Source organism: Falco punctatus (assembly GCF_963210335.1).
Source record: "Falco punctatus genome assembly, chromosome: 12".
Classification (NCBI taxonomy): domain Eukaryota; kingdom Metazoa; phylum Chordata; class Aves; order Falconiformes; family Falconidae; genus Falco; species Falco punctatus.
Window position 1 is genome coordinate 15,141,593 of NC_137592.1, and position 14,287 is coordinate 15,155,879.

General features: G+C 44.1%; 2 protein-coding genes across 2 annotated transcripts in view; one reads left to right on the forward strand and one right to left on the reverse strand.

Annotated features, from left to right (window-relative positions):
• GLP1R (glucagon like peptide 1 receptor) overlaps window positions 1–6,113 on the forward strand; it is a 91,052-nt gene extending 84,939 nt beyond the window's left edge. The window contains exon 13 of the mRNA XM_080407910.1: window positions 1,675–6,113. Within this exon, the coding sequence (XP_080264036.1) occupies window positions 1,675–1,842 (168 nt within the window). The 3' untranslated portion in view covers window positions 1,843–6,113. The remainder of the gene's footprint in view (window positions 1–1,674) is intronic.
• A 155-nt stretch (window positions 6,114–6,268) lies between these two features.
• SAYSD1 (SAYSVFN motif domain containing 1) lies at window positions 6,269–6,994 on the reverse strand. Its single transcript, XM_080407908.1, has 2 exons — window positions 6,792–6,994; window positions 6,269–6,713 (listed from the first exon to the last, which is right to left on the reverse strand). The coding sequence occupies exons 1-2, from the start codon at window positions 6,951–6,953 to the stop codon at window positions 6,423–6,425; spliced, it is 453 nt and encodes a 150-aa protein (XP_080264034.1). The 5' UTR covers window positions 6,954–6,994; the 3' UTR covers window positions 6,269–6,422.
• Between the last annotated feature and the right edge of the window lie 7,293 nt (window positions 6,995–14,287).

Below are 14,287 nucleotides of genomic sequence, written 5' to 3' on the forward strand. Positions count from 1 at the left end.
GGTTTCATTTTCTGTAGTCTTGCTTCTTCTTTTTCCTCCTTCCTATCACAAATATGTCCTGAACTATAGGGCTCCGGAATTCTAATTACTGCCCAGTCTTCCCTTTTTCTTTTCTTATCATTCTCTACACAGACTATCCACTGAACTTTTCCACCAGCTCCATCCCATCCCATTTCAGATCTACATTCCTTTCACTATGATTTGTTGAGATTTTCTTTTTGCTGGTGTAAATTTTTTGTAATCAGATTCCAGATTCATTGCTGCACTCTCAGCATCCTCGCCCATTAGCTGCATTAAGATTGCTGTCTGTCTTCTCCACCTTTAACCTCTACAACCATCTTTTCAAAGTTCCCATACCTCTTCTCTTTCAAAATACTCTACATAAAAATTTTTCCTTCTTCTCCTTCCTCATGGGAGCTTTGTTCCTGGTTCCGTTTTCCCTGTATACCTTATTTCTAGGGAATCTTAACCACCAAGGGAAGACAATTGGTTATTATACAAGGTTTTGCCTGTGTTTTTTTAGGGCTGTCTCCCAGACTCAGTATTTCACAATGAACAAGCAGGGAAGACAGACATACAGCAGCTGCTTCCCTAGCAAGTTTCCCTCAGAGTATGGAGGTTCTAGAAGCCTGGGTATGATGACGAGCCTGTCCTGGAACTGCCATCAACCTATTTAGTTTCTTGGTCATCAGCACCGGACCCAGTACCAGCCCTAAAAGGAAACAAAAAAAGAGCTCTCCAGAGAAGGCTCACTTGAGTGACACACCTATAGTGAATTTACTTCCAGGCTGAAGAACACACTATAATGAATTGATCATTTCAATTTTGTTCAATTTTGTGTCCTCTGCCTTATGTGTTAAAAGCTAATGGAGGTTCTTACTTCAGTCAAGTTGCAAGAACTTTGCCCATGGAACAGGCAGCTCTAAATGCTGTTCTTGTTTAGCAGTTACAAGACCCTGGATAAATTTCCAAATGAGTAGAGGTTACACAGTTTAACCCAGAACCTCTCACTGGGTGAACATATTCCCTAGCTTTAGAAAAAGCTAGTATCTGGAATAAGATATTGTAATTGCTATTAAAAAAAAAAAGGGGGGGGGGGGAGAAGTACAGTCTTTAACGTGCTTCATTGTTGTTTTTGCTATTCTGAATAAATCTTCATTTTTCTATGTAATTATCTTTGTTCTTTGAATATTTTTTTTAAAATTGTAGTTCAAGACATGATACTGTTTAAACCAAACCAGAAGTTAAAACAGAACTGTTAAGAATATCTTAAGACAGTATTGAGCAGGAAGCCAGTCTTTTCCATCATTTCATGGCTGATAAGCAAAATCAACTTAATTGTTAGTACAGCTAGGGCATAGAGTACATTTAGTATTGCAGCTGAATACAATTTAGAATAAAATAATGAAGGTAAGATTTCCTGGTGCATCAAAGAGCTTTATTTCTGCAAGGGAAAGAGAATGCTGTCGTTATTTTAAATAGTGAATACCTTACAATGGACTAATGAGATAACTGGATAATTTGAAGCAATAATATCACAAGTTTAAAGCACTGCCAGCTTTTCTCAGAAGTATGGTATCTTTATTTTTGCCTTGCTCTTTTCTAATGGAGTCATTTTAAAGATCTGATTAGTTCTACATTAATTCCTTTTGTTTCCTTCTTTGCTTCTGTTAGGTTCAGATGGAGTTTCGAAAAAGCTGGGAGCGCTGGAAATTGGAACATTTCTATGTTCAGAGAGACAGCAGTATGAAACCTCTGAAGTGTCCAGCCAACAGCATCAGTAGTGGAGGCACAGTAGGCAGTAGTGTCTATGCTGCCACTTGTCAGGCCACATTCAGCTAAGGTTTCTGCAGGTGAATCAGACTGAGAGCAATGAACTGTATAATATACCTGGAAACCCTCAAATACCCAAGCAAGTGGCTTAAGTATGCCATCTCCAGCAAGAAACTTAAGCATATGCTGCTCATTGCCTGCAGGCTGTTGGACAAAGGTTTCTAGGGAAAGCAATCTGCTAATGTAATCAACACATCAGAGGAAAAATTGATCATGTCTAAAGTAAGTTAAAAGAGTTTCTTCCTATTTGCACACAAGGCCTCCAGGTATCCAAAACCTAAGCATAGCATTGATCCGGTCTGAAACCACAGGGTCAATGGCTTATTATTGTTGAGTGGGTGAGCTGACTGATCGACCGATTGAATTACAAGGATACAGAATATCATTATTGCCAAAAAATAGACTTAGACCTTTATGGGGGTAGGGCGAGGTAAAACCGGTTTTAGAAAAAAAGCACTTAGTGAGGCACAACTTGCATTTTAGGGAAGAATCAGTTTTGTAGTAGTAGTTTCCCAAAGCTAAAGTTGAAAATATGCTTACCTGTTTTCTGGGTAGGTGAAGAACAGCATCCTGAAGGTCTATCAATACAGCAGGTAGGGTGGTGTACATTTCATGCTCTTAAGCTTCACTTGAAAGAACCAAAACCAGTACATGGTAGAGGCCTCTTCCGTTATTAATAAGTATGCATTATATCGACACGGATGGAAATATCCCCTGAAGGCACAGCCCTTCCGTTTTTGTGGTACTCTGCCTCTCCAGCTGGAGCTGGCACACAGGATAACAGGGACAGAACAACGACTTGTGCCTTAAGAGGACATTTTCTTTCCAAGCTGTACTCTGCTGCTTGTGGGTGCAAACATGCAGAAGTCAGCTTGCAGCCATCGGTGGTCTTGGGCTTTCACCTGCTTGGAAAAGCTTGGGCAGGCGGCAGCGCGGGCTCGCTGCTGCTGCTGCTCCTGCTGCTGCTCCCGCCCTGCGCCGTCTCCCCGGGCGGCGGGCGCTGCGGTTCAGCACGCGGGACAGCTCCCGGACCCCGCCCGCCCCCCCAGCCTGCCGGCAGCGGGACCCCCAACATCCCCCAAACCGCCCTGAGCTCAGCTGGCTTTGGTCTGTTTAAAAGTGCCAGGGCTCCTGCAGTGAATGCATCTGCGCTGCTAATTGCGTTACCCTCCCTGATGCTCACAAGAGTTGCTGAGGAAAAAAACCGCAAGTACCTTTACAAGCAGGACATGATCCACTGCATCACTTAGTAACAAGCTTTACATCTCTTTACTCAGCTTTTACTCAGCCTCCCTTTACAACAAAGAGGCAAGGTGCCAAAGACTAGCTCTGAGAATAGCCCTCTCCATACATTTCTTGTAATAAGTAACTTCCATGGCATATCAGTGAAGACTACTCAGCAGACATTACCACCCCCACCCCTGATTTTCAAGTCTCTCTTTGCACTTATATCCACAGCCCCATTGCCAAGAAAGTGGACTGGATATTCTGTCATTCAACATCTTCCCTGCCTGAAGCTAGATTGCTTTGCATGGGATTATTTAATCATTGTATTAGAACCCAAATTGCCAACAGGCTGGATTAGTTTTGCAATCATCAGGTTAGAATTGAATCAGAGAGGATGTGTTACCTTCTTCTGCTATAATGCTTGTAATTGAGCTCCAGGGGGAGGTGGGAAAGTCAGATGTGTTTTAGAAATCCACCACAGTTCTCAGGCTGGCTTACGTACGTTTAGCATGCTGGCTTCTGTGCAGGCCGTTTCCAGGCTTTTACTTCTAACATTAGCTGCAGAGCTGACCTTGGAATAAAGCACCTCAGGTTCTTCTGTAAATTTAACAACTAGCTTCTATGTTGTGTGACCATGAATACACCACCTGACTACTACACCCATATGTTAACTGCTGTCCTATAATTTAATTAAATTAGCTTCCTGTATGTAGAGTATGCTTGATGTTTCTATTTAACATCTACCCTTAAGTGCTCTGAATAGGAAAAGACTGATGAAGTTAGTCACTGGTAGGTGAAAAGGCAGCATGATGACAGATGAAATTTATAGCCGTATGATAATGCACACTGGAGGGAATAATTTAACTTATGAATATTCAAGAGTGGGTGCTAGTTTCCAGGGCTCTACTTAGTTGTGTGCAAACCTGGAAAAAAAAAAAGTTTCTGCTACTTGCACAGCTGTCAGCAAGCAGAGTTTTGCTATGACAATAAGAAGTTACAGAACTGTTTTAAATCACTATTATGCTGGAAAAAGTGTATGTAACAAATGAAAGAGGACCGACGCAGGAATAGAAGGTATTTACACACATATAACAAACCTGTATTTAGTTGCTGTCACAAGATTCTTTCAACAGTTTGACACACTTTTGAGTTACTAGGCTCTTGTCCCTCCTAAGAACTGAGGGCTCTTGGTGCACAAGAATAGCTCTAACACCAGATGTCAAACTTACCTTGGTAACTTCTGCCTTGTTAGAATACAAGAGAAAAATAAGATGACAAAGTGAGATCTTAGCCAAGCAAAGGGTTGTGGTGGAACTTTTTTCTTCCCCTCTCTGATTAAGCTCTCACTTCTTCAAACCTTGTTAAATCCCCTCTAAGTACTGAGGGAAAATCTCAGTGAAAGCAAGTGCCACCAAAGCAGAATTACAGTAATTGTGTATTGTGGGAAATAGTTTTGGCAAGGCCTAATCACCAATTTCTCCATCGCACTTCATCTCCTTCAGTAAAACCTTTTACAAGCCTTTATTATTCATGCCAGCTCTACTTCAGAATTTATAATGTGCATTTATTTGAGTAGCATGAAATAAGCAAACCAACACAAAGCCCTGGAACATACAAACCGCGTGATTTTTTTTCCTGTGCCTTTCAGCTTCATGCTCACTTACTGTGGTAACTTGTTTCATGAAGCATTAAATAGAAAATAGAAGCCTATGAATTCACCTGGACATAATGTAACTAGAGTTTATAGCAAATGAAAACTTTACTTCCAGCACTGCTGCTATAAAGTTTTATAATTTCATGGATGTTACCTGATATTTAATATTTATTTGCATGTATTTCCTTGTTTTAAAACCCACAGAATCAAACTGAGATGTCAGATTATCAACTCCCCATAAACACCATGCTGATGTTTATTTTATCCTTGTGAATAAAGTTTCAACTCTCAAAATCCTATCACTTACTGGTGTATTTACTTTAAGTATCACCTGACTACTTCTTACTCTGTAATTAGAATACTTTTTAAAAACGGAAAGACTCACAGTTCATGGTTCTTCCAAGGTAACAAAGCTTTTTATTTACAACTCATGTCCACTACAAAGAGGCCTTTGAACCTGCAGAGGCTACGTTAATCAAAACCAAAATGCAGCATGTTATTTGTCTAAAGGCGGAAGGAATCAGTAAGAATAATGCAAACTCTGAAGGCTTTTTACCAGAGGATGGTGAAATACGGGAAAATACCAAAATCCTGTCCTCGCCTTTAAATAGCAGCATTTGGAATTTATACAGCAGACCAATACAGAAGCCAAGAGAGTGCTGTGGAGAGCTACTGAAAGACGCTTAGTAGTGTTATTGTGCTTCAATCTATGATTCTCTTACCACAGCAATTAAATTCAAGCCAGCAGTTCCTTATGTTTCCCCAACCAATGACAAAACTTGTGGCAAGTCAAACCTGAGCACTGTAACTGTTACATTACAAAAGGTGTAACAAAACGGAATTTGAAAGACCAGTCTGTGACTTTTCTTCTCACCTCAGAGGCACAAGTTCTACCAGCTGCTCTTCACCATGACTTAATAATGATGATTTATTTTAAGACAATGACCTATAGACTAAAAATATAGGTGGATCATACAAGAAGTCCATTGACATCTAGGGGATGATGGTGAGATACACCATCAGCTGTGCTGTGCTATTGATCGGGCAAAGCCCCTGCCACCTGAAGGCCTCTTGCATTCCCATGTCAGCTACACACTCACCCTGGGGTTTTTTAACATGACAGTTAAAGAAAAATATGTTTTACCTGCCAGGAAATAGAAGTCCTTTTTGCTTCCATTACAAGAGATGGAAGCTGTAATATGAAGCAATGCAAGTTCCCCATTTTAAGATCAGCTGTTTGCGGCAGATGAGTGCCAAACAGAGGCAGCAGCCTGTTTTAGGCACGTGGATAGCACGTCACCCCATTTCTTCAAAAAGAGGGTCCTGGCCAGTGCTGGGAAGAGAAGCAGCTGGTCATTGTACTACAGGTGCCATCAAGTGCCAGCCTTCCCCTCACCAGTCACCAGTGCCCTTCCCGTCACCAGCGCCCAGGTCGGAGGGAGCTGACCCCCGCCGGGCCGACAGCTACAGCAGCGCAAGGGCCCTGCTGCCCCTCGGCAAACCGGCCGCGGGGGGCTGCTGCCTGGCCCCCCCAGGAAAGGAGACCAGAGCACACGCTTTGCTACGACTTTATTCGGGACCACCGCGCCCGGGGAACCCGGCCCCTAGTCCGGCGCAGCGTTCTGCGCAGGCACACCCCCGGGGCCGTGGGGCGAGGGGCAGCGGGGCCGGCCCAGCAAAGCGGCTCGCCCCGCCGCCGGGCCGGTGGCTACCTGCCGGCGGCGGGACGGTAATGCAGCTCCCGCTCCAGCTGCTCGGCCGTCAGCGTCCCGGCGATGGCGGCGCAGCCGGGGTTGAAGACGGAGTAGGCGCTCAGCTCGCCCCGCCGCCGCTCGGCCGGGCCGCGGGTGCCGGCGTACATCCAGTACAGCCCGGAGAGGACCAAGTAGGGCAGCCCCAGCTCCAGCTCCGCGAACAGCGCCAGCAGCACGGCCCACAGCAGCACCTTCAGCAGCAGCGGGCGCGCCCACACCGGTGCCGCCACCCCGCTGGGACGGGCCTGGAGGCGGCAGCGAGACGCGGCGTCAGGCACCGACCCGCCGCCACACGCCCCCATCCCGCCCGCCCCGGCGCTCACCTGAGCGCCGCCGCCCGGGCCTGCCGCGACGGCCCGCTGTCCCTCGGCGGCCTCTGGTGGAGCCGCGGCCCTTCCCGGCGGCTCCGCGGGGCGCGGCGCGGCGGCGGTGCTGCCACGGGTGGCGCGGAACCGGGCTAGCCGCCGCTCCACCGCGGCCGACATGGCCGCCCCGCGCCTGCGCAAGGGCGACGCGGCAGCGGCGGCGCGCCTGTGACGGCGGGGCGAGGGGCGGGGCGAGGGGCGGACCCCCGCCTCCCGGGCAGCCGCTGGCGGGAGGCGCAGCGGGCTGCGGGCGGGCTCGAGCGGGCGGCGGGACGGGGCGAAGGCAGGGGCGAGGGGCGGGGCCGCCCGAGCCCCGAGCTGGGGAGGCGCGCACAGGCGTAGCCCCCGCGTAGGGAGCAGCAGACAGCCGGCTGCCCCCCGCCTGTCCTGAGCTGATAGCAAAGCCTGCCCATTAGCTCTGGAGAAAAGCTCTAGAGAATCGACAAAGGCCTGCCCCTTGTTCTGGGGCTGGATTTTTTTCATATTTAAACCTTAATGGCTAACGTTGACACAAGAAAGAAAAGGAGAGGGAGAGAGTAAAACGCGGGGTGACCTAAGCCTGGAGACGGGAGTGAGGTGTTAGCAGCTGGGGTGAATAGGCGTTTGTGTGAGGCAGTGGGGCGGCCATTTTAGAAAAGCGCTGAGTGGCCAGGGAAGGGCAGCATGGCAGGAAGGGCAGCATGGCGGCGAGGGCACCCGTGGCAGGCACGGCTAGCGTGGCCTGTGCTCCGCGGGGCAAGAGGAGCTGGGACCTGCCCAGTGCCAGCGGCTGCCGGCCGCAGGGAAGGGCAGTGGGCTCCCGCCCAGGCAGGCCACGGGCCTTGCTGGTGTCCCTCAGCACCAGTGTCTGCTGCAATTGGCCTGGTCTGTCCCGCCTGCTCTTGAAACAAAAATTAGAAATCGGGGAAACCAGCTCTGTCACATCATCTTTCAGCTGGTGGTACAGCTGAGAAATAGAAATTTATTTACAGGAGCTGGCTCTTTAGCCTCAGGAGTAAGAGATTTATCACTCTCCAGCAGTAACAGTTAGCGATGAAACATCGTTTCATCCTGCAGTGCTGTTTCCAGTTACTTATAGCTTTCTCAGAAGTGACCTTTAGGGCTGAATATCTCATGCATGTGTCAGCTCAGAAGCGAATATGAGAAGTCTAATAAAAATCAATTTGGGTGTTCTTAAGTTATCTTAATGTGGAAAAAATTGTGTTTTTTCCAGCTAAATCATTTTTCAAATGCCTATTTTATGCTTGGTTACAAAATAACTTTCTTTTAACCTTCCGACTTTGCAAAAAGTGCCACAATGAACAACATTTTTCTCTTTATTTGTGGAAATTTGATTTTGAAATAACAGTAAAAAATGTTTTAAGATAGCCTGCACGGGACATTATTTTATTTCGGGTGGTTTTTTTCTTCCTCTTGTACTACTGCTGACAAGAACAGCTCCTCCAAGAAGTGCTGTGCAATTCCACACCTTATGTTCTTAATTCATTTTCAAGTGTCTCTGCTCTTTCATGCTCCTCAAGGAAGCAAGAGAACTGAAAACTGATTTGGGGAAATATTTTTACGTGACAGAAGGCATTAGAACTATGGTGGCAAAATACCAGCCGGAGTTAAAGCAAGCATTGATAGCAACATTCGGATCCTGTGCCACCCTTTGCATTTACCCCATCAGCAGCCCATCACCACGTCTTGGCATCAGCAACCTCTTTATTCAATAGTACAGGCTCAGGGCCTTCGCTCAGTGGTTCGGAGTGTTGTTGCTTACTTCCTACAGCTGCAGATATCTGATCATGCACGCCAGCTTTTTCAGATATCAACAGTAATCAAGCCACATTAATTCTCTTGATGGATTAATCTAATTCATTGACAGGAGCTTTCTCCTTCATGAGATAAGCATACACACACACACACACTGACTTGCTAAGTGCCATAAATGCAGACAGAAGGGCAACCCATTATTAATATAATGGCCTAGCTTAATTAGTTCAATGGAGCTGAGGGAGCATTAGCTTTAGTTGTTGAGGTCTTGGAGAACATTTACAAAACAGATTGAAGTGCACAGACTCACACTTGTCTAATTCCATACAGAGCTTTCTGCATATGCGTTTACTAATCAGTTCTGAGCTGCTTCCTTTGTAAAAAACTATCATTAATTTTCCTTCCCAAAATAGCAGGGTATTTTGGCTGTGGACATAAAGGATTTTGTCTGTCTTTTCATTGGACTAGTTTAAGTTCTGAATTGCAAATTTTCACATCTGTGTGGTTTCAAAATGTGTACATTTGTATATTCAGCAATGCATGCTAAAATGATACTGCTTTATATTCTGAAATGGTCTAAAAACATTAAAAGATGGGCAAAGCAGAATTGTTATTTCTGTCACAACTCTGAAACATTCCTTATCATTTCATGGCAAACTTCCATTTGAGGAAAAGAAAACAGTAAATATCCCTTACTAGTACAGCGTCAGCTGTAAATGTCAGTTATTTAGTGAAATCATTGTAACAGAAAAGGAAGATAAGCTATTTTAGTACATTTAGAAGATAACACTCCATAAGCGTTCTAGCTAGGATTGTTTTGCCATATTCATAACTTTAATCTGACTCAAAAGTTAAAGTTTTTAAAACTGTTCTAAAACTTCAAAAGATCAGAATACTGCCTTTTGGTTTTTATCATAGAGTGAGGAAAAAAAATGCAGCTGCCACCTGAAACTCACTATAATGTAAGTGAAAGGAAGCTTGATTCATCTCTCCTGTCTGTCAGCGTTGTTAAGTTGGGTTCAACCAGTCCACTCTTCTCAAAACTTCTTAAAAAAATTACTGTGTAAGTTAACTGTCAAAACACTTTTGTGAGACTGGACATACATAAGGCTCTTTGGGCTTGAAATCAGTATTTTTTTATTCTAGGTTTGCATAGTGTTTAACCGCAACAGTCTAACTAGGTGCTGTAGCAGCATTTCCCCCATGTTACAGACAGGGATAATGAAGTAAAGAGAATGTCAGCGAACATCTTAAAACCAATTCTAGATCTGAGTTCTGGTTCCACATCTACTTCCTTCAAATCCATTGGAGTTTAAAATATAGAAAATACTGTATGCCAGAAGGGGAATAAAGAGTGAGGAAGACATTACCCCCTTACAGACATACATACTCGGTCTTCAGAAGCACCATAAACTTTAAGGTTCACATTGAGTACCAGTTTTATACAGCCACTTCCACAACAATGCAGAGGGTGGCAGAGCACTGACTGGTTTCATTTTCTAGGAGCAGAATGCCCAGAAAGGTTTTGCAACAACCTTTTCTCATACCTTCATATCTCTGCTGTATGCAATGAGGCAAATCATCATCGAGAAGCACTGAGCTGTCTTAACAGTTGGCAACGTGCATTCCAGCCAGCTAGTTGGAGCCTCAGGCTCTTGCTGATAATTTTTTGCCTGTAAAGAATCCAAATGGGGGTGAGACTGCACCTGCACCCCTGAAATAGGTATACCGGGCATTGGGGCTTAGTGTTATTTAATTCACACAGATTAGTCAGCAGAACAGAAGATGAAGGCGGGAGATATCATGGCAGTCTTATTCCTCCTCAGCTTTACGTGGAAGAAATAAGCTTACCTAAAATAAAATCATTTGATATGCATATCTCCATGTAATCCACAGGAAAAATTACTTCTGACAATTGTATGGAAATACTATCGGTTTACTCTTTTTGCCGATTTATCATCTCCTCTTAACACCAACACCTACACTGGATTTTGGACTATTTTTGATGATTGCCACATGAAGTGAAACTGCTCAGTCAGATCACAGCCAACAGGTGACAAAGGATAAGACCTCCCCGAGTCTTTTCAAAGACAGGAATAAACTAGCCAATCCACACAGAGAACTTTAGCCTTTCTGCATGACCTACAGAAACACTTTTCCCCAAATCACTATTTAAACATACAATATACCAAATACTCCTTTCCGAACTCTGCTACAGAATAGCACAAAAAGCTGATTGTCATTGCAACAGAATGTTTGAGCCCTAAGCTGCCCTCAGTGATGCATGAAAGTTGTGTGTAGGTGCACCAGTGAAGGATGGTGGACAGCGCGTGCACATGCACGCAAATAAAAAACAGGTACACCGGTAATGAACTTAATCCCTAAATTAATCTGCCAGTTATGGAAAGAATTTTTATGGGCTTGTGAAGCCTGGGAGGAAGGCAGGAGCAGAAAGCTTTGTATCCCAGCAATGCAATGAGCGTCATCAGAATCAGCTGTGGGCATCAACTGGGGCATCATCAGAATCAGCTGTGAAAAACCTAGTGTTCAGTGGGGAAATACTCCAGCTGTTATACCACAGTACAAAAAGTGGGCATCACCACCAGTATGAAGTTCCCCGAGTGCTCATTCATTTTCTAATGGAAGTGGTGATTACTTTTTAAGGCTCTGTGCTGAATCCAGAGCTGTCAGGTATCCCAGCTATGTACCAGCGCGACATACTACACCTAGGGATGAGTAGTTTGATAATCCCAGATTAATTTTATAGAAAATATGACACGAGGATGCTCTGCTCAGTTAAAATGACAGCACTCTGTAGACACACAGGAGCACACAAGAAAGCTTTCTGGACAAAGCCTAGCTAATCATCAGGGCAAAGACTTTGTACATGACTCCTTTGGATTTCAGGCATGCAATCTAAATTCTGTCCAAGTCCCTCAGCCATGTTTAGGTGACTGCATCTGCTCTTCATCTAGCATCTCATAACTGTCATTATGGATTGAGTCAGAGTCCGGAGTGCAACTGATCTGTGTTTAAAGGTCTAGTGGAGGTTTTGGCCCCACTCTAGGTAATTACCTGCTATTTTGGATCTTACACCCCGGACATTGACTTTTAATTCATTAACAAAATACCAATGAATTTATCTTCATGATTGTAAAGAAAACACAGGAACTCAAGTAGATACAACTAGAATAAAAGGGGGAATAGTGGTACAGAGCTTTTAGGAGTCTGAGTTCCTTGCTTTGCGGGTGAAATTTAATAGGGTTTGTAATTCACAGGCAGAGTATTTGTCATGCCAGTATTTATTCTAATAAATGGAATAAAGATCCGGAAGCAAACCTATGTGAAGCAAAATGGGAAAGAGAAGCAAGAGCTAAGTATGTCTCAAATCCACAAAAGACTCACAGAACACACCCTCTACTAACTGCTGAAAGCTAATAAAAGGCAACTTTGCCTATTGAAACAGATTAATAAGTCTTTGGCTTAAACACATTGCCAACCCTGACTTCCAAAAAAATCTACTCAACACTCCAAAATCCAATACATAATGCAGAAGCCTACCTCTGACATCGACAAAAGTGGAAAATCCTCAGTCTTCCACCAGTTACCACTGTCTCTTGAAGTTATTTCCATGGCATAGAGCTGCCTGTGAGCCCAGAGAATACCCAAGTCTTTGCAGAACCATAGCAAACACCATTTCAAGCAGAGACTCAGCAGCAGTCTCCTCTGGTTAGTGATGAAGACATAGTATCTCAAGTGTAAATCTGTTTTGTGAGTAAGGTGGGACTAGATGAACACATAGGTAGGAGAGAAGAGCAAGGGAATTCACATGAGAACAGCAGAAGTGAGGACGGAGACACTCCAGTGGGTCTGAAAGAAATGGAGAAACCAAACCAGACCCTCAGCTCTTCAGATACTGGTGAGACCCTGCAATGTGAAATCCTGACCCTGCTGAAGTCAGTGGGAACTTTGCCAGCGCTACACTGGGGTTGGGATTACATCCCCTGATGGACCAAACAGAGCTCATACCTCACATTCTGCTTGATGAGAACTGTGGGCCTCACACAAAATTCCTTCACATTATTTCCCTGAAAAGCAAGGCAACACAATAACAAAAACTTGGTAACTTTTTTTTTGGTGTGTTTTGGGTTTTTTTGTTGTTGTTTGGGGGTTTTTGTTTGTTTGTTTGTTTGTTTTTTTTTTTATTACTGTGACAAATCCAGTTAATTTCTTCTATTTATTATACTGTAAGTACTCCCCACAAATCTCGCACCTTATGCATACAGTCTTTTAAAATAAGATAAATTACATGAGGAGGACAATGAAGACCTAAATAAGGTCAGCTTCTTACATATCGAATTGTAAAGACAACCTGGAATGTGGCTGTCTTTAAATTTAGGACGAGTAAAGTTCAAAACTGGATCTGGCTGATTCTAGCGCAATCAGAGAATGTGGAGTACGCATCCTGCCTCTAGTGGGTTTAGAAACCACGGGCTGTGTTTTGGCATTTTGGGGCTGACCCTGAAGGACACTCGGCGTCGGTGTTGCAGCAGGCTCAGCAAGTAACTTCACGCCTGGGCTGTCTCTGCAGTCAGACTCAACCCAGAGTTGAAGTACTTCGCTTGTCTGGGGCCTCATAGGCCATCAGCAATCAGGTTTCAAAATGGAGGGGGAAAACCCAAATCCAAGGAAACCATGCTTCATATGTACTGGTTAAGCAGAGATTTCAGATGGCAGAAAAGGCTGAGGACTGTTTCCTGGTCATTCATTTATCTCAGAGGGCAGCAAAGGATGCAAGGCGTTCTTTTGTCAGTTCTTCCAGAGAATGACTAAGTGGCTTTCATAGGCAGGACCTTGTGAATATCTAGCAATTTTATTCGATTATTTCTGTTTGAACACTTCAGCAAGGGCAACTATCTGTGGCAGATGAGGTATGAATTCATGAGGGAGAAGTATTTACAGATTACAAATTCTGACGTATATGTTTCTAGACAAAAGAGAACAGACAATGGCAAAAATGTCTACATTTTAGTTTTGTAAAATCAAAGTGCTTGTTGCAGAGCCTTCACATTTAGAAGTTGAGTTCTGGCCCTAAATACGTACCGTGTATATTTACTTCCTCCACCCGTGGTCTGGCTCCCTTCTGGGTAGCTTCCACTGAATTCTGAATGTCAGAGTTTGTTTTTTCAAGATTCTTGAGAGTAGCAACAGGAGGGGTAAGAGCCCGTCGTGACGCCATGAACTGAAGGAGAAATGGTAGCACCCTCTGCTGTCATTTTCAAATATTACCTTAAAGATTTCTGTATTAACCTCAGTAAAAGCTGCCAGAGTATTTTGTTCATAATTTTTAGTTCATGTTAGAAAGACTGTGACTGCCTTGTGATCTATTTCTCTTTTATTGATCTGTAAATGACTGTAATATTCCACAATTCATATCATTTTATCTTTTGGGATCTAAATAGAATTGAAATCTGAAATCTATGCCATCTGCTTATGTGAGGTAGGATTCACCCTTCAAAATATACCTTCTCTTTCAGTAAGCGTGTTTTTTATCACATGCACACTGAATTTAAGCATACATTTTCTAAAACTCACGCTCGGACTGACAAGCCCAAGAACTAGACAGCTTTAGTCTTCACTTCTGTAATTCATTCAGCTAACATTGGAAAGCTGCACAATACAAGTTGAGTTTACATTTC